Source organism: Condylura cristata, unplaced genomic scaffold (assembly GCF_000260355.1).
Source record: "Condylura cristata isolate star-nosed mole 26May11 unplaced genomic scaffold, ConCri1.0 scaffold00008, whole genome shotgun sequence".
In the NCBI taxonomy this organism is placed as follows: domain Eukaryota; kingdom Metazoa; phylum Chordata; class Mammalia; order Eulipotyphla; family Talpidae; genus Condylura; species Condylura cristata.
In genome coordinates, this window is record NW_004567109.1 from 24,165,492 (window position 1) to 24,188,168 (window position 22,677).

Genomic DNA, 22,677 nt, shown 5'->3' on the forward strand with positions numbered 1-22,677 from the left:
CTCCCCTCCCCACGGCCGCCGAGCCCACCGGACTGCGGGCTGGACCGGCCCGCCGCCGCCCTCGTGATTTATCTGGGTTTTTAATTGGAAAAAATTTGCGAATTAATTGATTTCAGGAACTTGCCAATTAACATTGTAATTGGGTGCGTGATAAATTCCCAAGGAGCGTGTCAGCTCCCTCCGGGCTGACGGCGCCCGCGTGCCCGGGTGGCGCGGGGCGGGCCCCAGCCGCGGCTGCCCTTGCCCCGCCCCTGCCTCTCTCTGTGAGGCCGGAGGCGCGCGAGGAGGCTGAGCAAAGACGGGGCACCCGGGCGCTGAGGCTCCAGGCTCCTCCTCCCCCTGCCGTCAGCTCGCCGAACTGTGGGGTCTTGATCAACCGTTTCGCAGATGGGGAAACTGACTCCTGCAGGAGAGTAAAGTCACGTCTGCGTCTGCGTCACTCAGAGAGTTCTGGGCAGACCGCAAATGAGGCAGGGCATCCCCCATGCATGGCACGCGTCCTGTGGCTCCTGCCCCCTCACCCAACCACGTTAGCTGCATCCTCCTTGATCCTCTCCCTTCTCTCCTCTCCTCCCGAACTAGCTCCCTTCTCTTCCCGCGTTTGCCACCCAGCTCTCCCTGCCCCTCTGTTAGCGGAGCCAGCTCCTAAGTTATCCAAACTAGAGTTGGCTGGTTGTCAAAAGACACAGGCCCAAAGGTGCATCCAAATATAAAGGCGTGTGCGCATATACCCCACCCCAACACATAGCCTTACACAACACACACACACAGGCGTGTGCACACACTGAAAGGACCACTTTCACGGTGCTCATTCCCACAGGCTCTTCCAGGAAAGAGTCAGAACACCCGGTGGCAAAGCACTTACACTTGTCAAAGCATTTTTACTTCCCAGCTCAGCAGCTATGCCCACTCTCCTTCCCTCCCCCCCTCCTTCCTTTCCCCTTCTCTATCCTGAAGGGCTCCAAGAAACCGGGGTGTGTGGCTGGTGAGAACAAAGAGGGCAAAGTGAGAGTGAGGACTGACTGGAGAGGGCCTTCAGGGCCAAGGGGGTTGTCCTGATGTCAGGGGGAATTAGAAAATTGGTGAGCTGAGCCACAGGAGAATCCCCTGGAGGCCAGCAGGGAACGTGAATTGGGGCTAGAAACAGGAGGACGTGAGGTGTTGAGCGGGGTCTAGGGGACACATGATAAGGCTGACCTGGGACAACAGCAGCGGCAGAGCAAATGGAAAAGGCTATGAGTAACCAAGGCATGAGGGGGGAAGCTGGTTACTCTGAGCTGATTAATAGTGGGGTACCTGCTAGGGGGAGCATTCTGGCTTGAGTGACTGGAAGGGTGATGAAGGCAGCGAAGCAAGTATCGAGGAAAAGAGGAGACAGAGCTGTGGGTGTGCTAAGCCTCAGATTGCACTGGGCTTGTGATGGGGTGGAGCCTGGATGTGTACTGACGGGCTAGGGGGAGGCTGGGTGACTCTGAAGGAGAGGCAGGGGGTGGAGATGGCACTGCCCCCATCCCTACTTAAGCCTTATTTAAGGCTGGCCTCGGTGTTTGGTTGGGTAATGAACTAGATAAACAATTCCCCAAATAGATTAAAACGAAGTGTAACTTACAAAGGCGGCTGGTGATGATGGTTTATTCCCGGGCAGCACACCATTTCTTTATTTCCAAGGATAATTCAGTGTAAATCACCTTAATTAAAAGTGTCAGCCCAGCCCATGAATATTGTACTTAGGAACGCGTTTCCTGGGTCCCAGTTATAATTTAAAACCCATGGATCACTAGGCAGCGAGTGACTGAGAAGGGAGGAAATCGTTGGGGGGCAGGCTGTGCAAACATGGAGGGACCGACCGACCGGAGGCAGGGAGTTTGGGCAGGCAGGGGCCTGATGCCTGCAGCTCCAGGGTTCAGGTCTCTCCAAGGGGGGCTATCCCCAGTCTCCTCGGTCTCTGAGGGACCAGGTATACTTGGAGGTGATCAGGTTGTTGGAGGAAAGGTACAGTAGGTCAAGGGGCGCTTGTTCAGAAAAAGGGGGAGTCTAGAGTAAATACAGTCCAACCTGGGAGGTTGGGGAAAGGAAGAGGATTGCTAGGGGAAAATCCAGAGGATCGGCAAAGAGAGAGGCTGAACAGAAACCATTTGTTTGCCAGCAGAGTAAGCTAACATCAGAATCAGTTGGATGCTTCCCAAAGTGGAAAAGGAAACAGAACTCACAACTCTATTCTCCTTCCTGATCCCCAGGTATCTTTAGGGAGGCAGCATAGAGATTGAAGTGCAACACTTTGAATGGTCCAGGCATGAACTCAATCAAATTCCAGGCCCTGCGTGGACTATGTGAGCATAGAGGTGTTGCTTAACCTCTGCTGGTCAACTTTGCAAAGTATTTGTGAAGACTGAGGTTATACCTGTGAAGCAACCTAGCACATGCATGCACAGTAATTGTTCATTCTTTTCTCTTCCAACCTGATCCCACTGAGATAATATTCAGCTCTTAGTCCAAAGGGCCAAAGAGAACAAGATAATGTAGTGGATGCCTCATTTCTGTACCTGTCGGTCCAGGTATCATGCCCCACACGGTGGTGATGTCAGTCCATACTGAGTGAGTGAAATTTGGAAGGAATGATCAAAATAACTAGTTAATTGCTCCTCTCTGCAGGGCTACCTCTCTGCAGCCACAGTGCCTAGTTCAGAGCCCGACACTGATCAGCAATGCTAGGGCCATTTATGAGAAAATGTGATTGAAGGGAGCCTGGACTGACTGTCCTTCCAGTCTGTGCCACGCCACATGTGACTGGACAGGCAGACAGCTGTTTCCACTCTCAGACTTCAGCCTCACCCTGCTGCTGAGCCGGGAGGCTCCTGTGCTGTGGTTGTGTCTGTGTGGGTGTGTGACCTCAGTCATCTGCATTTGTGGGTGCATGCGTGCCTGTACGTGTGTCAGTGCAAGTGTTCTGTCTGTATGTGTGTCTATGTGAGTGCGGGTGCCTGAGCATTGCATCCAGGTCTGGGTAACTGCCATGAGTGTCCATGGATATGTCTTAGGTTGGACCCTGCACCTGCGCATGCCTGAGCTCCCAGCGTGAGCCCCTACAGGTGCACAATTGTTGACTGAATGATGGGGAGATGATGGATTTGTGTGTATCTGCCTTTGTACTAGGGTTTCTCAACCTCAGCGGTATTGACATTCTGGGACAGATAATTCTGTGTTGTGAGGGGTTGTCCGAGACATTGTAGCATGGTTAATATCCTCTATCCACTAGATGCCAGTAGCAAAAGTCTGCTCCCAGGTGAGGACTACTACCTTATCGAATCTGCCTATGGCTTTACTCACATTGGGCACATCTGTGTCTAACTGTGGGTGCCTGTGCACCCATGTGGGTGTTCCCTGTGTATTCATCGGTGAGTCTGTATGCACCCCTTGCTGCCTTGGGTGTGTGTCAGTGTCTTTTGTGCTTTATGACAGCTCTGTGGGGGTGCTCCACCTGTACAGCTTGCATGCGTGTTTGTGCGGGGACCCGAGATGGGTGGGCTGTGTGTGCCCCCGGTGCAGGTACCAGCCAGCACCTCCGCGTGCATGTATTTGTGTGAGTGTATGAGTGCATGTGTGAGCACAGATGTGGTGAGTATAGTGGGGGCGACAGGGAGGGAGGGACAGGAACAGGGATATTAATGTTTCTGAAGTGGATCTGATTTGATACGTCTTGTTCCATTGTCAGCATCTGTTTAGCGGGGATTTGTAATACTTTGTGGCTCTGGATCACTCATGCTTAGCATGGGATGTGGCCTTGCATACCAATTTTGTTATTAAACACAGTCCTCGCCTCCCCCACAGCCCATCCATCACCTCCCGCCCCCGCCCCCGCCTTCTCTGAGCCGCCCACCATATTTCAGGGCCCAGCTCCCGCCCGCCTGCCGCGCCCGATGCCAGAGGGCCTGGGGCTGACAAATTGAATCAGGGGGAGATCATTTCTGGCCTAACGCAGTTTGCAGCATGTTGGAGGGAGAATTGACAAGAGCCATGTCAGCTCTATCACCCCAGTCCCACAGGAGCTAAGAGCAGACTGGAGACAGGGAGTGGAGGGGAGGGGGCATCCAAGACAGGCAGAATCCTCCGGGAGGATGTGGGGAGTCAGGTAAAGTCCCTTTCCTCAGGCCCACAGAGGAGCCTGCCACGCTTAGGTTCAGTACCCCACTCCTAGGAACCAGCTCTGATCCTGGGCCTCTGGTGGAGGCTGAGCGAGGCAGGGCCAGCAGGGGTTCGCTGAGCTGGGTGGAGCTGAGCTGAGCTTGGCTGTGCTGGCTACGCCTTCTCTCTTCTTGCTACTCCCCCCTTATGTGCCTGGGCAGCAAGTGGAATAGTCACCCTCTTCTCTTCTTTCTTGGCAGCAAAAATTCCCTTCTGAAGGATGCCATGACTCCAGGTACCCCCAAGGTAGGTGGCCAATTACGTGTTTTCCTACTGCCTTCCTACCCTAGGCCCACTGAGAACTGATTCCTCTTGAGGGAAAGGAGCTCTTTCTGGCTCCTTAGCTATCTGTAGGCTTAGGCCTAGAGCTGCCCAGTACCTTGAGAGAGAGAGAGAGAGAGAGAGAGAGAGAGAGAGTGTGGTGTCTGAATGTGAGTAAGGGTACACTTACATGACTTCCTCTTCCTCCAGTCAGGAGAGGGTGTGACCTGGGGGCAAGCTAGACCCAAACACTAAGACTGAGGAAAATCGAAAGAGGAAGGTGAGCTATAATAGAAGGGGGAAATATAGGAATTCAGGTCAAGACACAGTTTAGACTTTGAAGCCAGACCATGGAGTGAGTGTGTGTGCATGCATGCGCATATGTGTGTGATCCTGAGGGGAACAGGGACCCAGAGAGGATGCTGGGCTCATTTGGGAGGAAAGTCTGCTTGTCTGAACGGACAGTATGGAAGAGAGGCTTGAAAGCATCAGATGGAGAAAGGAAAAATGAAAGGCATGTGACTAGAGGGACCAGAGAGGCCTCAGCACACTGGTGTCATTTGTACCAAGAACTCCCATAGGTGGCTACAGAGGCAGGTGGTTCTGCTTCCCCAAAGGTGATGATTTGTGGGGTGGGAGGACATGGGGCAGAAAATATACCCTTACTCACTGAATGACCCCCGCACCTACCCGTTGGTATAAGGTGCCTCCTTTCTTATAAATTCTCACAATGGCTCATAAAGGCAAGGATCCTTAAACCTTTCTATAGGGCGTAAGGAGTAAGCACTGAAGCTTTGGGAATGGATAAAATCAGTCAAGAGAGTGTATGGCCAGACTAAAGCAAACTCAAAGGAGACAATCTGGAGGAATCCTGTATTGGGGGAGGGGGATCAAAATAAAGTACAGAAGCCAGGGGAGGGGCAGAGGAAGAATAACCCGAATTATGAGAGGGGCAGGAGAGTATGTATCCCAAGGGGAAACATGTCCCCAAGTATATGGGAAGTAGAGGCAAATAAAGAAAAGCTGGAGAAGAAGACCATTATATTTAGAAGTCACTGGTGACCTCTGAGAGAGCACTTTTGGGAAAAGGAGCCAGAGTGGCAAGGATTACCCCTGCTGGGCTGATGCAATCCCCTAGGGTTTTTAGACTTAGGCAAGGTCTTTCTCCTCTGGTTCCAAGGAGGATGCTGAGGAAGGAAAACAATGCGGACACCCTTTCCTCCACTCCCTGCCCCCCAACAAGAAAGCTCGCACATGAGCTTTTTTCACCCCTTCTCTCTCATTCATCTCATTCATTTTAGACGGTAAATCTAAAATCTACCTTCATTCAGGAAAGAGTTCAATTTCAGCAAGCTGTACTGAAGACAGACAGGGAAGGTAGCCCAGCCTTGGACTGGTACAGGCCCTGGCCCTGGAAGCAAACCTTTCCAGGCCTAAAGAGAAAAGGTAGGTAGTGCCAGGCAGCTGTGGACTCAGATGTGGGACCCACATTCGCTTAGCTTGACCCAGCCTCCTACATTTACTGTTGTGGTTAAAGAAGGTGTGTCATGGACAAGCTGCCAACTTAGCCACCACAACCACTGACATCTGAGCAAGCTGACAGAGTTGGGATTGGATTCCAGTGAGGCCTCCATGGGAAGACAGACAGCCTGCATCCATACCTAGTTTCCCGCATACACAGATGCACACACACCTGGGCAGTGTTAAACTCTCACAGATCCCTGCAGCCACCAACTCAGGAATATAGATCAGATGCAGAGACAAGGGCCTCTGCTCACTCAATTCCAAAGATGCGGTCACATCCCCAAAGTTGACCACTTGCAGGTCCAGCCTCTGCTTTGAAGTAGGCTTTAGGGAAGCAGGTCATAGGGAAGAGGCCCGAGGTAGAAGGTTCAAGTAAGAGACTGAGAGGACAAGGAGGAAGAGGGAGGGAGGAGGAGGGGAGGGTGAGGCCACCTTAGACAAGATTGATGGCCTCGTTGCCATTAAGAAAAAAATTAGCCGGTGGCGGCTATCATATTAAAGGGTGAAGAAGCCGTGAATTATTTTCTTAAAGATCTTATCGCTTACAATGATAATTTTACCTTCCAAAAGGCCACTTTTAATGAGGCGAAGAGCCAGGCAAAAAGTCATGATTTAATGCCGGGATTTTTTTTTCAAAACACATTTTACTGCTTTTTGGTCCATGTTTAAAAAGCGCCAGTGACCTTTTTTTATTCCGCTTGCCCCAGGTGTAATGCTGAGGCCTCTCAGGGCTTCTAACCGAGAGCGAATGAGAGAGGGGGGAAAAAGCGCAAGCATGTGAGCTTTCTTGTCGGGGGTAGGGAGTGGAAGAAAGGGTGTCCACGTTGTTTTTTCTCCTCCGCATCCTCCTTGGAACCAGAGGAGAAAGATCTTGCCTAAAAACCCACCTCTTTCCGAGCCAGGGCCCAGACCCACTAGACTTCCCATTGAGCCTGGGTGGGTAAAGGAGGCTTCGCGCACAGGCAGTCCCACCCAGGCCCTTCTCAGCCTCTTCCTGACTCCCTGAGGCCAAGTCAGCTAGCCCCCCAGATAAACAGCCACCCTCCCTTCCGGGCCCTGCCTGAGGATGTGCGGCGTGGCCACCGCATGCGGGTCACATCCTAAGGCTCAGTCGGAGATGAAGGATAAATGGCTGCTCCATCTTTCCCAAATTGCTTTCTTTGGGCTGTCACTGGCGATTTGGCATGGTTTTCTAGGCTGGGGAGGCCTCCTAGGGAATTGCATGCTTCCGCCTCAGCGCTGTGCAGGCTGGAGGAGGTGGGGGCTGGGGGAGTATGGATTGCTTTCAGGTCTCCAGGCCCCCAGTTTGCAGCTGAACAGGCCTTGGCAAGAGCCGGCAAGAGCAGGCTGAATGTGCCATGTGGTATTTAGAATTGTGGTGCTCACACACAATTTGAAGCAGACAGTTTATTAATCTAAACTGCAGGCGTATGTAGAAGAGGCCGTGCAGGATTGACATGGGGGGATTAGTCTGGCTGGGGTTTTTGCTGGGGTCATCCTCGCCGCGAGGGGATAAATGGACCCAGCATACATCCCTAGCTACACTCAGGAAACTCATACATACTATTTAATTTACTGTCTCCATAGCGGAGCTGCCATCAGCCTATATTAGGGCCAGGCCAGGTTTGTAGCTTTACCCCCGACCCTTCAGGGGGGTCCCAGAGTCTCTGCTCACTAAGGGAGAACAAAGCATGTATCCTCTTAGCCCACTGTGGGAGGGCTGGGAGTCTGCCTCGCCAGAGATTTACTGGGGTCTTGGGGGTTTGGACCTCCTGGTAGGGGTCTTTACCCATCCTTAGCATCAAGCCTCCCTCTCCCTCAGCCACATCCCAAGGCCTAACCACAGGCTTTCAGGGTCTTAGGAGCGGCCGGCCCTTGTATTCTTCTGCCCGCCTTTTCTCTGCCTGTCTCCCAAGAGCTCCCAGAACCAGGAACTCTAGGGGACCAACTGGAGGTCTCATTCCACTGGAGATCACATGCCCTTTTTCTTCTTCCAGTCCCTCCTGTTGTCTGCTTCCATCAAGAGGGAAGGAGAGTCTCCAACAGCTTCGCCACACTCGTCTGCCACGGATGATCTGCACCACTCAGACAGATACCAGGTGAGGAGAGGCTGGGGTGGGCGTGAGAGCCTAGAGGTCACGCCTAGTACTGACTCCTCCTCTCCCCTCCAAACTGGGTTTGGTTCTGTGTCTAGAGCCTCTAATGAAACTTCACGGGCACATGTGTCATGGAATGGGCCCTGTGTGGTTAGATAGGGAGAGATGCCAAGGTTACCCATGGTTCAAGCATCTCTGAAACATCCCATCCATCAGGAGGTTTTCTGGTGCTTTGGTTTCATGAGGGACTTAGAGACCTAACCCAGAATCACCTGAGGACTTCAAATTTCAAAATCAGCAACACTTGAGCAAGTTAACTATTCAGTCCTATCAAGCCCTGGTATTAGGGCTTGATGTTGACTGTGAGTGGCTTGGTCACATAATCCTTAAATATGGGAATGGGGTGGAGGGTGGCACCAAGATTAGGTTCCTAGAACTATATGGGCCTTCTTTGTGGTAGGAAAGAGAAAGAACTTCCCCTAGTCGCTTCTGTCATAGGAAAGTTAGTCCTACCTTGAAGAGCTCCAAGCCGATGAAAGAAAACCAAGTCCTGCTCCAAGGAACATTTGTCGAAATGGCAACAGGTCTGCTCTGGGAAAGGGGAAGCACAGCCCTGACTCAGCAGCCCTGATCCAAGACAGGAAGACAAGGCAGCAGGGACTTCCGCGCTAGAGAACAGGGTGGCTGCCAACACACCTGGCCTTTGTTAGAAGCAGAGGTGTTCTCTCTGGGCACCCTTTCCTTTCAGCTGGTGCAGCCTGGTATCCAGGTGCAGAGTTTGGAGGGTGAAGTACCAGATGTGGGCTGGACACTAGTCCCCACTGGCACCTCCTGCAGGATGCCTTTACATGGTCCAAAGTGCCACCCCTGGAGAGGGATCCCAGCTCTCACAAACCCTGGTAGGAGACAGCTGAGTCTGGGCTCTAAGACAGTGCCCTCACCCAGACTAGCCTGTTTTGGAGGAGCAGTGACCTAGCCCTAAGGAATTCTGGTCTGAGAGGGAGACAAGCTCTATCCCAGACAGTTCACTCCAAAGGAGAAAACAGAGCGCTGCCTTCAAAGCCCATCCTCTCGACTCAGCATTCAGCCTCCACCGTCTGTTGAACTAGGAAGAGTTACCATCATGCAAAGGCGTGGTATGCTCTGGCATGGCACAGAGGCCTTCCTAGATTTAGATTCAACCTGTATGCTCATAAAATTCATGCAGACAATCCCTGGCTATGCAATTCTTTACATTCTGTTTCTTCTAATGGGCCTATTTGACATTACCTTATCAAATTCCTATTTATCCTTCAAATGTCTGCCTAAATACCATCATCTCCAGGAAGCACTTCTCATGACCCTGTATATCCTGTATATTATCCCTATCCTATATTTCTATCACCTACTTAGGTGAGTTTCCTTTTCTATTGATGTATAGCAAACCATTTCATAACTTTACAGTCTAACACAATTTAAATTATTTCTTGTGAGTCTACGGGTTGACTGGCTATTTCCTCACTCATATATTTCATTCAGCTAGAGGGTTGGCTCGGGTGGAAAGTCCAAAACGACATCACCATGTGTCTGGGAGTTTAGAGGGCCCAGTTTCTCAGCCATGTGGCTTCATCCTCCAGTAGATTACAGTGTCTTCCTTGCTCCCATTACAAAGTAGTGTCATACCAAGAGGGAGAAGGCCAGCGCTGCAAGATTTCTTGAGACCTAGTCTCTGAAACTCACACGTCACTTGGAAAAGCCAAAGCAAGGCACAAAACTAACCCATTACCAAGGGGTGAGAAAATGCCGCTATTAGGAGGCGCTGCAGAGGATGGTCATATATGTCTCTATCACAATGAGCTGACTCCCACATTAGACTTGGCTTCTTCCAAAAGGACCTTATATTAGCCTTCTTTACTCGCTTGCTTTATTCAGACATTCGCTTGCTTTATTCAGACATTTGTCTAGTACTCACTCAGCCCCATTTCCATACCTTCAAGGAGTTAGATTTGCAAGTAAATAATTATAGTCCAGGCAGGAATATAAATGATTTTCTAGCATAGTACAGTGGAGATTGCGACTGACCAGGGTTTCAGAGAATAAATAGTAATTTACTTTGTTGGACAGGAAGAAAGGTTATTCTAGATCAAGGTAACACTACATGCAAAGGGCACTATAGTATAGCACAGAATGATATGTTCAGTTCAGTTTTGTTAAAAAGTAAAACACAAGGAGAAATGGTAGGAGGTGAAGCTGGAGAGTAACCCAGTAGAGTAGCTAACCCATCCCCTGATCTTTTTTTCTTTTTTTAAGATTTATTTATTTATTCATATAGAACTGGGGTACAGACCAGAGATGCGGAGGGTGAGAGGATTCACCAGAGACAGAGTGGGGAGCAGAACAGGCAGATCAATGAATTACACTGCTGAGGGGAGCAGTGGGCGGGTCAGGAGAGGTCTGCCATGCCATGTGGATCTCCTCCAGGGCAGGCAGGAATCGAACTCATGTGGAAGTGGCCTAAGCTTCTTAGTGCAGTGCTTTAACCCGCTGCGCCACAAGGGAGGGCCCCCCTGATCTTTTTTTTAAAAAGATTTATTTACTCATGCATACAAGAATTGGGGTATAAGCCAGAGAAGAGGGTGGGGGGGGAGTGAGAGGATTCACCACAGGACAGAGTGGAGAGCACAGCATGCGAATCTACTGAAATACACTGTTGAGGCAAGCAACAGGAAAGATAGGAGAGGTCTGCGCTCCGTGTGGGTCAGCTCCCTGGCCAGAAATTGAACTCTTGTTGCAGTGGCTGGTGATAGCTTGATAGCACTGTATCTTTAACCCATGTGCCACCAGGAAGGCCCTCCATCCACTGATCTTTATGCAATGTCTAGCATGTAGTAGTTGTTCAATTAAGTTAGGCTTTTTTTTTTTTTTTTTTAAATCATAGAACTTGGCCTTGAAAGGAGGAAGTGTTGGTTTTTGCTTTGGATTCCCATTTACTTAGCCACTGCTAGGTTACCTAACATTCTTAACCATTGCTTCATTGTGCCCTCATAACAATTGTTCACACTAGGATTAATCAGTCCCTGTTAGTTACTAAGGAATTTAAGGTCTTTGGGGGTTTGGGGGTGGGAATGACTTTTCTAAAAAACACATAAATTATGAGTAGGAGTCAGAACTGCACTTGAGTCTGTCTGAACCTGAATCTTAGTTTCCTAGCCCTGCACTGGGCTTGGGGGCTTCCTTCATAAATATCTTCCTACCCTCCTGAATGCTAGGCCTTGTGCTGGGTAACTTGATAGAGATAGCCTACCTCCCAAGAAGTGAAGCCAAAGAGCTTTGGAAGCCCAGAGTTGGCAACTAACCCAACTATTGAGGGGAAAGTGAAGCCTTCCCAGGGTCCTGAAAGAGAGCATCAGTAACCAAGCAGAGGGAATAGAGGCCTGAAGGATAATCTAATCCAGAATCCAGAGCAGAATGCTCAAAGAGCTACAGATAGTTTTGCAGTGTCAGAGGGGCAATAATGGTTATGAGCTATAATGGGGGTAAAGATGGAAGTACTCTAACGAAATTAAAAGTTTTCAGTTAGGTCTGGAAGGATGAGTAAGAAATACAACAAGGTGGAGATGAGAAGATTTAAGAGAACTTTAAAGGTAGACTCTTGGATCTAGAGGAATGAAGGAGAGTGGGGTCATGAATGACGCTGTTTTCAGACGTGGGCACACCTGAGCTGGTAGGTGAAATCAGGAACTCTCCCTGGTGGCGCAGCAGGTAGAGCGCTGCACTGCTTAACTAAGCCAAGCTGTGTGGCTGCTTCAGTGCAAGTTCAATTCCCACCCCGGAGCTGACCCACATGGCGCAGGTTATAAGAGATGACTCTCCTGTCTCACCCACTGCTCCTCTCAGCAGTGTATTTCCTCAATTTGCCTTTTCTGCTCCCCACTGTTTCTGGCGAATCCTCTTGCCTTCCCTGCACTTCTGGCCTGTACCCCATTTCTGTATGCATAAATAAAATAAAATAAAGAATTGAGATCAAAGATGAATGCTCCTGTTTGATGGCTGTCGAATTCAGTAGTATGGATAAACAGCTGAAATGTTAGGAACCCTTCAGTAACAAGGCTGCTGAAAAGCCAGGGGCTGAGGCCCTGGCGGAGTTGGGGGAACAGGCAGCACAGTCATTATGTACAAAGAAATCACCATGGGGGAAATCCGATGCCTCTTCCACAGCCCAGCGCCAGCCTCTGCACCGCTGCTCTAGCGAGCCGGGGCTCTAGGGCCAGAGGAGCCCTGCACCGGGAGGGGGCGTGGGGTGAAAGGACCACGCTTTAGTTGGGACGGGTAGAAAGACCGGAAAGTGGGAGGGACCCCGGATCAGTCCCAGCCGGCTGCTACCGGAGTAGGAGCAGCTGTTTCCTGGTCCCGGTCCGGCCGCCCCCCGTTTGGTGAACTTTCACCCCCGGCGCGCGACGGCGGCAGGTCACGTGATCAGGGCCAACATGGCCGCCGCCGCCGCTGGGAGCTAAGTGCCGCCGCCGCCGGGCAGCCGGGGGGAATCCGCCCGCATCGCCGCCCTCGCCGGCCGGGCGGCCGCGGGGCCCCGAGTGCCTGGGGCTGAGGCTGGGGCGGAAACGCGCGGTGGCCGCGGGGTCCCGTTAGAGCAGCCCCCGGCGGCTATGCCGAGGGCCCGGAGCGGCCGGCGGAGCAGGGGGGCCGGCAGGAGGGAGGAAGTAGGTTTGTTTACGGGCTGTTTGGGGCGGGGCAGGCCTGCACTGGGGTCCGTGATGGGGGTGGGGGCTAGGACTCCAGGCCGCGCCTGACACCCTCTCCTATTTTTTTGCATCTGCCGGGGATCTTCTTCCAGACCTTCTTGCGAGTGCGAGCCAACCGGCAGACGCGACTGAATGGTGAGTCTTGCTCGGCCCCTCCTTCCGCCCCACCCCCGGCCTCCTCCCTCCCTCGCTGCCTGCAGCTCCTGGCTTGCGTGGGTTTCTTCGATTTGGGGGCCCCTCGGCATCTTCACGGTTACAGCGCCGCCGCCCTCAGTTTCCCCGTCTGTCTAATGGAGGTTATGGTTCCCAGCTCATGCCCACGCCTCTTTAAAGGCCTTGAAGAGCCCCGGGGGGGCAATAAGTGCCAGAGAATGAGAAACAAGCTATACAATTCCACTCGGGAGCAGAGCTTTGAATTTGCAAACTGCTGGGTCCTCACTGTACAAGCCGGCAGGGTGCTGTGAATGTTTTTCTTCCAGTTTTTAATCAGTGCCCAGTAGTGTGAATACAGCCTCTCTGCTGAGACTTGACAATGCAAAGAGATCTGGAGTTCCCACGGCAACAGGAACTAACTCATCCTAGGGCTCTTTGAGTTAGTCGGCCCACATTTCACAAAGGTGATCAGCGTGGGCTCGACAGCTCTTAGAGGCCTTCTCTGAAAGCACATCGTGTATGCACTACCTGCCCCCCCCACCCCTTTTTGGATTCAAACCTCTGGAGCATTTCTATTTACTGAACACAATTGAATGATCCTAGCTTTTTTGTACTGACTAGGGCGTGATATATCTGGGGGTTGGTTGAAGGGACTTAGGGTCTCTGGCCAGCAGGTGATTGAGGCCATGGTGGTTCAAGATGGCCAGCTCCTGCCTCTTGGTTTCTGCTGCCAGACTGGACCCCTGTCAGGGAAAGGGAACATATTTCATTATGGGTTGGCACCATGTTAAGTATCATCATAACATCTCTTGAAAGGAAAGTGCTACATACATAGATAAGGAAACTGAGGCTGAAAGAAGTGAAGCTGCTTTAATTGAAGTCACACAGCTGGGGTGTAACTGAGAAATGATTTAAACCAGTTTCTCTCCAAAGCCTGTGCTTCTCCAGCCATGCCACACTACCTCCTTGGCAAATACTTGACTTTTCCTATTCAGAGGTAGTCTCTTAAGTAAGGAGCACATCCTCCCCCCAAACTCATTTTTGTAAGTTTAGTTCATGGCTCGGATTGTGAGAAAAAAAACAAACCTGCTTTGCTTGGCTGAGGCTTCCCAGGTGACATGCAATACATTAGGAGCTTCCCTGGGACTACAAGGGGTCTTCTATCCTGGATGGCCTGCACAGGAGAGCATCCAGGGTCTTCTCCTTCTGTAATTCTGTAAGATTCACTTCCTTATTCAGTTATCAAACGATGTCCGCTTATAGACCCCTGCTTATGAAGGAGGCAATCCCTCTGACACTAAGCAGGGTAGGTACGGAATCTGTGTTGGTGCACTACTCCATCAGGTCTCCTAAACTCGTAGGCTCCTTTGCCTTTCTGATAACTAGATGCCTCTCCACCAGCCCTGGCTCCAGAGAGTCGGGATATCTCAAGCCTGGTATTCCAAGGCCTAGGGTAGTCAAAGGAAAAGAACCTAGATTTTTGTTGATAAAATCAAGTGGAGCACTAGAATATAATCACATCTTCTCTAGTGAGAACACAGGAAGTTAAGAGATGGATCAGCCTACGGACCAAGGTTTCTCAGACCTCCATGCCAGTCCTGATGGAATGGTGGCTTTCCTGTTTTACAATTTTACAAGTAACATAGCTCTCTGCCTCAAGCCCTCCACAGTAGGAGTGGGAACACAGGCATATTCTCCCTGTTCTAGCACACTTACAGGATCAGTCTTTGTTGATACTGACCAGTCAGGGGCTCTTAGGACAGGAGAGCATTGCAGGCTATGGGTTAGGCCTGGTTTCCTATCCTGTTTTTGCTACTTTTTAACTTTGTGAACAAGTGCCTTGATCTCTTTGAGTTTTTTCCTCTGAGTTTGTTCATCTATTAACATGAATATGGCAACCTAGATTCAAGATATCGAATTAATTGAGCTATCTAGTATAATGTACTTGACTCTGAACCTAACACAGTTGAAGCTCTAAAATGTAATTTTAGAGAATTATTCTGTCTCACCTGTTACGTTCGTCCCCCTTCCGAAACTGCATTCATGGGTTTTCCACCAGGGTCAGTATCCATGAGAATGTCCCACCTAGCCTTAGAGTAGCCTTTCCCTCCTAGGCTAGCTTCCCCACCCCCCAACATTAATCTGGTCTCAGAGTGGCTAGCTTTGCTCCTGCTGTTACATCTAGGGAGGGGCTCAAGGGAACAGAGTCCCTTGTTTTGACCCCTTCCTGCTTCGGTGACAGGAGGGTTGCAGAGAGGGATTAGTGAGCTAATTAGAAATGATTGCATCTCTCAGCATTAATTAGCAGTGCTGTGGGCTTGCAGTGTGCACTTTGGAATTGAGCCCCCTGCGGGACAGTGTGGCAGGCAACCCTCTGCCTCCAGAGTCTGCCAGCCCCACTGCACTGATTAGAAATGATGGAACAGGTTTGGGTAAACACAGTAAAGGCTGTGCTCTCAAGGTACTCTGACTCAAACCCTCTATACCTTTATGACTGGGCCTCAATCTCCTCTTCTGTAAAATGGGATCAGAGGGCATAGGAGAAATTCTTCCCGGGATGATTATAGGTAAGATCTTAACAACTACTTCAGGGCTCTTGGCCCAGGAACAAAAGGAAGTCAGCTGATGAATGAACATCAGGCCATATCGGGCTTCTGGGGGAATCTTGGATTCTAGCTAAGAGATGTTCTCTAAAGTTGTGTTTCTCGACACCAAAAGAGCCCATGGTCTTAGACTTCTTGGAAGACATGAAGTGTCTTTGTTCATTGGACTCACTGAGTATTCCAGCCAGGTAGGGATAACCAGCTGTTACCAGAGAGGACATTTGGCCAGACTAGCAGCAATCTCCCTGGTGCTCTTGGCAAGACCAGGCCCCGAGGAGCAGAAGGTGCTGTATAATGAAGGCCAAGCCAGGCACTGAACTGAAGGGCTAATGTCTGGCAGGGGGTCAGGATGTGTCAGCTCCACTGGGACCTTGGGTGCTACAGTGACCACCTCTTCTTTATTTTCGGTTTCTTCATGCAGCTCGGATTGGGAAAATGAAACGGAGGAAGCAAGATGAAGGGCAGGTATGTCCCCTGTGCAGCCGCCCCCTGGCAGGATCGGAGCAGGAGATGAGTAGGCATGTGGAGCACTGCCTTTCTAAGGTAGAGGGGCCATCGCCAGCTACTCCCACTCCTTTCCCTCCCCTTCTGTTCCCCTCAAACTAGCTGCTGACTGCCCCCGGATCTGTGGGCTACTGGGGTCTCTGGTCTCCACAGATTCTTCCTCTCTTTGCCTTCTTCCTTTGCTTTCATTCTCCCACCTCTCCCTTGGGGCTCCATGAAAAATTATTGGGAAGAGGCCCAGGTCTGTGGCCAAAGGAGCCCTAGAGCTGGGCCCACCTGGCACATCACAGCTGGGACTAGGACTGTGCCTTCCTGGCACGCCCTGGGGAGCGGGTAGGGGTGGCCTGGGACCCACACGATCCTGCTGTGCTCTTCACAGAGGGAAGGCTCCTGCATGGCTGAGGATGATACCGTGGACATCGAGCATGAGAACAGCACCCGCTTTGAGGAGTATGAGTGGTGCGGGCAGAAGCGGATACGGGCTACCACTCTCCTGGAAGGTGGCTTCCGAGGTACAAGCAGCTGACCCCTAGCCCGTGTGTTAGGAGATGAGAGACCAGGGCTGGTGGCTGGTCGCTGGTCATCCATTCCACCACGTGGAAACTGCTGCTGGCGGCTCCTTTGTGACCGTGCCGCCTGCCTGTGATGTGCATATTAAAATGGATGTATTTGGGTGGGGAAATGGAATTGTGAGGCTGCAAGCTAGGAGTGACGAGGGGGGCTCTCAGCCTCGGGTGATGCATTGAAGGTGACAGCCAAGCCGCGTTAGCACCTGCATAAAATATTAAAGGGACGGTTATGCATTTATCACTCCATCCCTCTTAAGGCTGATAAATGAGAATCCAGCAACCTGCTGTACACCTCCAGCACTGGGGGCCCTGAGGGCTTCCAGGCAGACACATTGGATTTTCCTCCTCCTCCTCAGCCCCATGTCAGGGAAATCAGTTACAGAGGAGAGAGTGAGTTATGGCAAAATTTGACCTCCCATGAGCTTCTCTGGTGAATCTAATTTTAGCTCTGATCCCATCCCTTCTCCCCAGGCGCCCTCTGCCCTGAAGCAAGAGGGACCTGGGCCCAGCTGCTCCCTACATCCCTTGGGCCCTCCACAGTTGCTGCAGAGAGGTCTGCAGGCCTCGGTCAGCTCCTTGGGGGCAGGAGGCATGGCCCAGTGGAAGTTCCCCATCCTCCCCAGGTCCAGCAACAGCCTGGCCGGGTGCCCAGGGTCAGGGTCCTCTTATCAAAGTCCTTGCCTTGGCCAGGAGAGGAGCTGTCTGCTCGCAGCCTCCAGCCCTTCTCCTTTTCAGTGCACAAGCACAGCTGGCACTGCAGCTTGTGGTCATTAAGTGAGCCAGTCTGCTTCCCATCTGCCTCCGTTCTCTGAGCAACACCCCTGGGACTGCTGCTGTGTCCTGTCCCTGGGGAATCGCACAGCAGTCGAGAAGAGGGTGTTTGTCTCCTTGGGGCCATACTACTCAGGCTAGTTCCAGGAGGGTTCCCTTGGGTGCTGTTCCATGAAGACTAGCCACACGAAGGGACTATGAACACAGGCGGCACATTGTTCTGCGGGCTTCTCTCCCATTAACCATGTTTGGGGTAAGCTAGAGTGCAGACTCGGAAGGTCAGTCAGACAAACTGTTTTCCTGAGCCGGAGCTGGAGCGTGTTCGTCTGCCGCCTTACTCCAGTCCTATCCTGGAGCTTTAGAGTGTGGACACCGTGAATTGTGCACACAGGTGTCTTGTGGCAGCTCGTGCCGGCTCAGTTCCAGGAGGCTGTGTGGAGGCTGCAGATACGCACATCTTCCATTGCTGTGGCAACTTCCTAGTCAGGCTTCTTGCCACAGAACTGGACCTGGTGGCTTTTGGGCACCAGACAGGGCTCAAGGGAGATAAAGCTGCATAGGGTCTGCTGATGTGACAAAGTATTTCCCCCCTGTGCTGGGATGCAGTTGCAGAGTAGGGCCTCGGGGGCTCTTAGGCCCTGGGCGGGTGTCAGTTTTCCCTGAGTGTTTACTCTGTGAGGTTGTTCCTTTCAAGAATTCCTGAGGGGAGTTCAAAGGGGGCTTTTCTTTGAGTGATTTGGAGAGCGAGAATGAGAGTGAGACTTGAAGAGGGAACAGGGGCTGGAGGTGCCTTTATCTGCAGAGAATTGCTCCAGCTTTCCTGATAGAAGCTGCTGCCGCCTCTTAAACAGCTTAGTGCAGTCAAAAGACAGGCAGACTTGAAAGACTGTTTTACAGCAAGATCAGCGGGGGCCACAAGGCAGAGAGCGGGGTGCAGCGGAGCGGAGGAGGCTGAGGCTCCTCGGTGGGGGAGCTATCAAAAGGAGGCCCTGGCTGATCCTGACTGCCTCTGCCCCCAGAACCCTGTCTGCAGAGACCGACCATCTGTCAGTCTACCCTCCCTGGCCGGGTCCAATAGGCCCTAACTCTGAGGGGGCTGGGTGTGGCCCTGCCAGGGACTGGTGTCAGTGCAGCGCATTGATCGCCCGCCGGGCGGGCTGGGCCACAAACCGGGTAGTGCGTGCTTAATGTGATTGAAAGGCAGTTAAAATGGCGGTGACCTTTTCAGGAGGAATTAGATTGCCTGCCAAGACCGGTTAGAGGGAGTGATAACACCGGCTGAAGAAGCTGCCCAGCCGACTTCAGAGAGAGGGAGCAGAGGCAGGACGAGCAGGCGAGCAGTGAGGCCCATTTAAGCTGCCCTGTGCGTGCTGACAGAGCAGAGATTGCTGTCCCTGTTAGATATGAAAGAATTGAAGAATTGCAGATAAGTTCCTATATCCGATCATCCCCTACCCCTCCTCCCAGATGGGAGCCCCTTCGTCATCTTCAGCAAAGCTTCCCACCTGTTCCAGTGGGAGCTGGTCTGAGGGGACAGATGAGTTACGGTAAATGCAGTCTGCTGCGGAGGCCCTGAACAAACGAGTTTGGGTGGAGACAACTCGACTGAGGGGAACAGACCTTGGAGATGGTTTACTACTGAGCAGGAGACCTCGAGACAGGGAGCTCAGGCCTACAAGCGCTTAGAATAGCATTCTAGGACAAAATAAAGGAGCAGACAGAACAGGTAAGCACTGTGATAGGGCCACCTGGAACTAGAGCTTTAAGAGACTAAAGGAAATAGATGAAGATATTAAGAGAGTAGTTGGAAGGAATTCTCAGTACCTAGGAAACACTCTGGCCTTCCCAACCCTGTGAAAGATGTCAGGTGTTGTAACTGCATAAAGGGGCAGCACACACAGCTAGTATTTAAGCAACATCCCCTAGGATGTTTTACAGAAGAGCTCAACAGTTAGTAGGGAAAAACTAAGGCATCATGCTAGCAGGATGAGGGGCCTCTAGACCAGAGAGGCCGGCCGAGGAAACCTTAATTACACAGCCACTGGGACAGACCTGCTGCTACCTGTAGTCAGAGGGGAGGCCTGTGATGGATGATTTATACCTTTCCTCATTTCCTACCTCCCACTCTTGGGTCCTGAAGAAGTTCTGATCACTCCCCTGTGGCAGTTCACCCAGCTGGATTTAGGGAGTACATCTTTTGTTAGTTAAGATTTATGCACACAGAGGTGCAAGGGTGGTGAGAAGGTTCACCAGAGACAGAGTGGGGAACAGAACAGGCAGATTGGCGAAGCACACTGCTAAGGGGAGCAGCGGGTGAGACAGGAGAGGTCTGCTGCGCCACGTGGTCACTTCATGGTCGCCTCCCTGGCCAGGATCGAACTCGTGCTGAAGCAGCTGTGGCTAGCTTCATAGTGGTGTGTTCCAACCCATTGCACCACCAGGGAGGGCTCTGGAACATGTCTTTTGGAAAGGGACAGGCTGGAGCTTGCATGGGAATGGTTGGTTTCAGTAGGTGACAGTGTTGTGATGGGGCTGTGAGTGACAAGATGGAGAAATTTCCCAGGGGGCTACACAGGAAGTGGACCGTGTCTGTAGCTATACCTTTGACCTCTGGAGGGCAACTGTTGCTGGAATCCAGCACGGAGCCCCTTTGACTCAAGCAGGTGGGCAGGAGGGAGAAGGGAGGCACCGCTGGCCAGCGGTGCAGGACCTCTGCATACAAACTACATTTTGCAAGCGCCCTTCTTAGACAGAGGCTGGTTCCAAGTACCCAGGATGAGATGCGATGTCATGGAGAGGACATCCGGGCAGCTTTGGAACAGATCTCTTCTTAACTAGCAGATTATGAGTCAGGGCAGTTAAGTCCAACGGCACAAAGAAATGGGCCTTGCACTAGCTGCCACCTCCTCTGGTGCATTGTTTCCTAGAAGATGGAACCCCCAGAGACTAGAAATGTGCCCCTGTGCTATCCTGTTGCCTGGTCCAGTCAGTGACAGCTCTGGGACAGCGACTGCTGGTGAGACAGTCCTGGGAGTGGAGAGAGCTAGGCTGCTGTTTTCCACCGCTTTCCACCTTTAGTTACGACTTGCTTGGTGGGAGGGGTGAGGAGAGGTGGCAAGGAGCAAGGCACCTCTGTCCCCTGTGGCAACTGACGGGATTTAATCGCCTTTTGGAACACAATTGTTAGGCAGGGACAGAGGGAGTGCAGGCAGAAGGCGCAAGTATCAATGGTTTTAAACGGTGTCTGTCTGTATGCGTCTCTCCTGACGTGAGGCAGTGAAACGCGTTATCGAGGAGGCCCGGAAAGTGGCTAAGTGCGTTTGACACACGCCAACTCCCTGCCTCCACACTGGATAATTGCATTGTCAACTGTTCAGCGAGGTGGCAGGTGACACTGCAGGCCGATTGATTGTCCCGCATCGCAGCTCCCCAGACTGTCAGCTCCCCAATCGATGGCGTTTACACAAGACACCGTAACTGCATCTGTAACTAATTCCAGTGTAAAACTCTCCGGAAACTGCTGTCCGTGCCCCCCTGCCTTTGGAGAGCACAGGCCTCAGGAGAACCCCAAGACTCTCTTTTCTCCCTGAGCTTTAGTTTTGTTGGGAGCAGCAGGTGAGGAGATCGATGGCTCCTCTTTTGTGGTTTCAGGTTCCAGGACATCTCTGCCCCCAGTAAACAGGCATCTCCAGTTTCTCAATCGATCATCTGATCAATTGATTAAATTAACACTGATTTTTTTCCCCCTATTTTTCTCCAGGAAGAAATGAGTTTATGGGAGAGGGGTGGTTTTTATAAAATTTAGATATGCTTATCATTTCTGCACTTAGCCCTCTCCCTTATCACTAGGCAGTCACTTGGAGGGAAGGGGTTTTTCACACTACACTCCCCCCTCAGGCAGGGCCCCCAATTGCTCAGCGTCATGATCAGGCCTAGTTGGTCTGTGGGTGGCAGTCAGCCCTTTATGTCACCTTAAGGTGGGGCCAAGCCAGCACAAGGGGACCACCGTGGTGACCACAGGGGTTGTCCAGGAGGTCTGGGCGGCCTGATAGCAGCAGCAGGAGAGGCAGCTTGCCTGCTACCCCCACAGCTACATGGAAGCGGAGCAGAGGCTTGGAAAGGAGCTCTCTGTGCCATCTTGCCTTTGAGTACTGGCTTGGGATCTTCCAGCAGCTGAGAACATAAAATGACTGGGGGAATCTTGCTCTCAAAGCAGGAGGGGCAAAGCTGGCGGGGGCGCGGTCTGCATAAACCGGCTTTATGGCCGTTTCTTTTTATTATGATTCTGCCAGAAGTCAGCAAGTGACATTTCATTAAGAAAATAAAGTTTAATGTGCTGGGAAAGAGGTTGGAGCTGGCTGGGATAGCGCAAGAGTAAAATTGGCAGGAGCAACCTGTGCTGAACACCTGTGGGGGTAGGGAGAGATTCCCAACATCTGTCTGCTGGGAGGTTGGGGTCAGGGTCAGAGTACAGTGTATAAAATAGAGACAGACACGCCTTTTCCTTGGCGGAAAAAGATGTGTCGTGCTCATCATCCTACCTGGCTGGTCAGAGGAGCAGAAGGTGGCTGCCCAGCTGGTCAGAGGAGCAGGTTTCATCCTGAGGAGTTTCTGCAGCCACCAGCTTATTGGGCCACAGTCTTCCTTCTGGCACAGGGCCCCCAGATGCTAACAGAAGAGAGCTGCATGCGCAGCCGTTACTGCTGGCACATGGGGTGTGGCGCTTGCTGAGGGCCCAGACTGCTCTGCTGGCTGACACTACATTCACAGCAGTCAGACCTAAGTTTCAGTCTGGTGAGGAATAACAACAGTACATGTTAACACATAGGATGTAGGAGTTACAAGGAAGGCTGGATCAAGGAGCAGGTGGGCACCTGCGTAGAAATCCCCGGAGAAGGGATTGAGGCTAGGGATCAGATCTTAGAAGCATGTGTCTTCAACAGTGTGCTTAGTAGAGGTTAAAAGAATGTGAGGCGAGGGTTCATTCAGGAATACTTGGTGAGCAGCTGCTGCGGGCAGGCACTGCAGGTTAGCGTGGAACACATGGCTGAGCTGAGAAACGCTTGCAGATGGAGCAGGCATTTGCTTTGATGACAAGAAGGGAGACAATTCTAAGCAGAGACACCAGGAGGAACAAAGACATGGAACATGAGAAAACATGCAGGATTTGGCAGAGTAGACAGCGATCTTCCTCTGGAGTATGAATCCTGGCCCAGGCTTGCCAGGCAGTAGAGCTGCAAAGGATAGGACTTCCGGCCAAGGGCTCCTTGATATG

General features: G+C 51.7%; 1 protein-coding gene across 1 annotated transcript in view; it reads left to right on the forward strand.

The window, feature by feature from the left end:
- Positions 1 to 22,677, forward strand: part of RNF220 (ring finger protein 220) — a 200,511-nt gene that overhangs the window by 169,071 nt on the left and 8,763 nt on the right. The window contains exons 3-7 of the mRNA XM_012722250.1: positions 4,383 to 4,428; positions 7,965 to 8,066; positions 12,895 to 12,937; positions 15,980 to 16,023; positions 16,442 to 16,574. Of these exons, the coding sequence (XP_012577704.1) occupies positions 4,383 to 4,428; positions 7,965 to 8,066; positions 12,895 to 12,937; positions 15,980 to 16,023; positions 16,442 to 16,574 (368 nt within the window). The remainder of the gene's footprint in view (positions 1 to 4,382; positions 4,429 to 7,964; positions 8,067 to 12,894; positions 12,938 to 15,979; positions 16,024 to 16,441; positions 16,575 to 22,677) is intronic.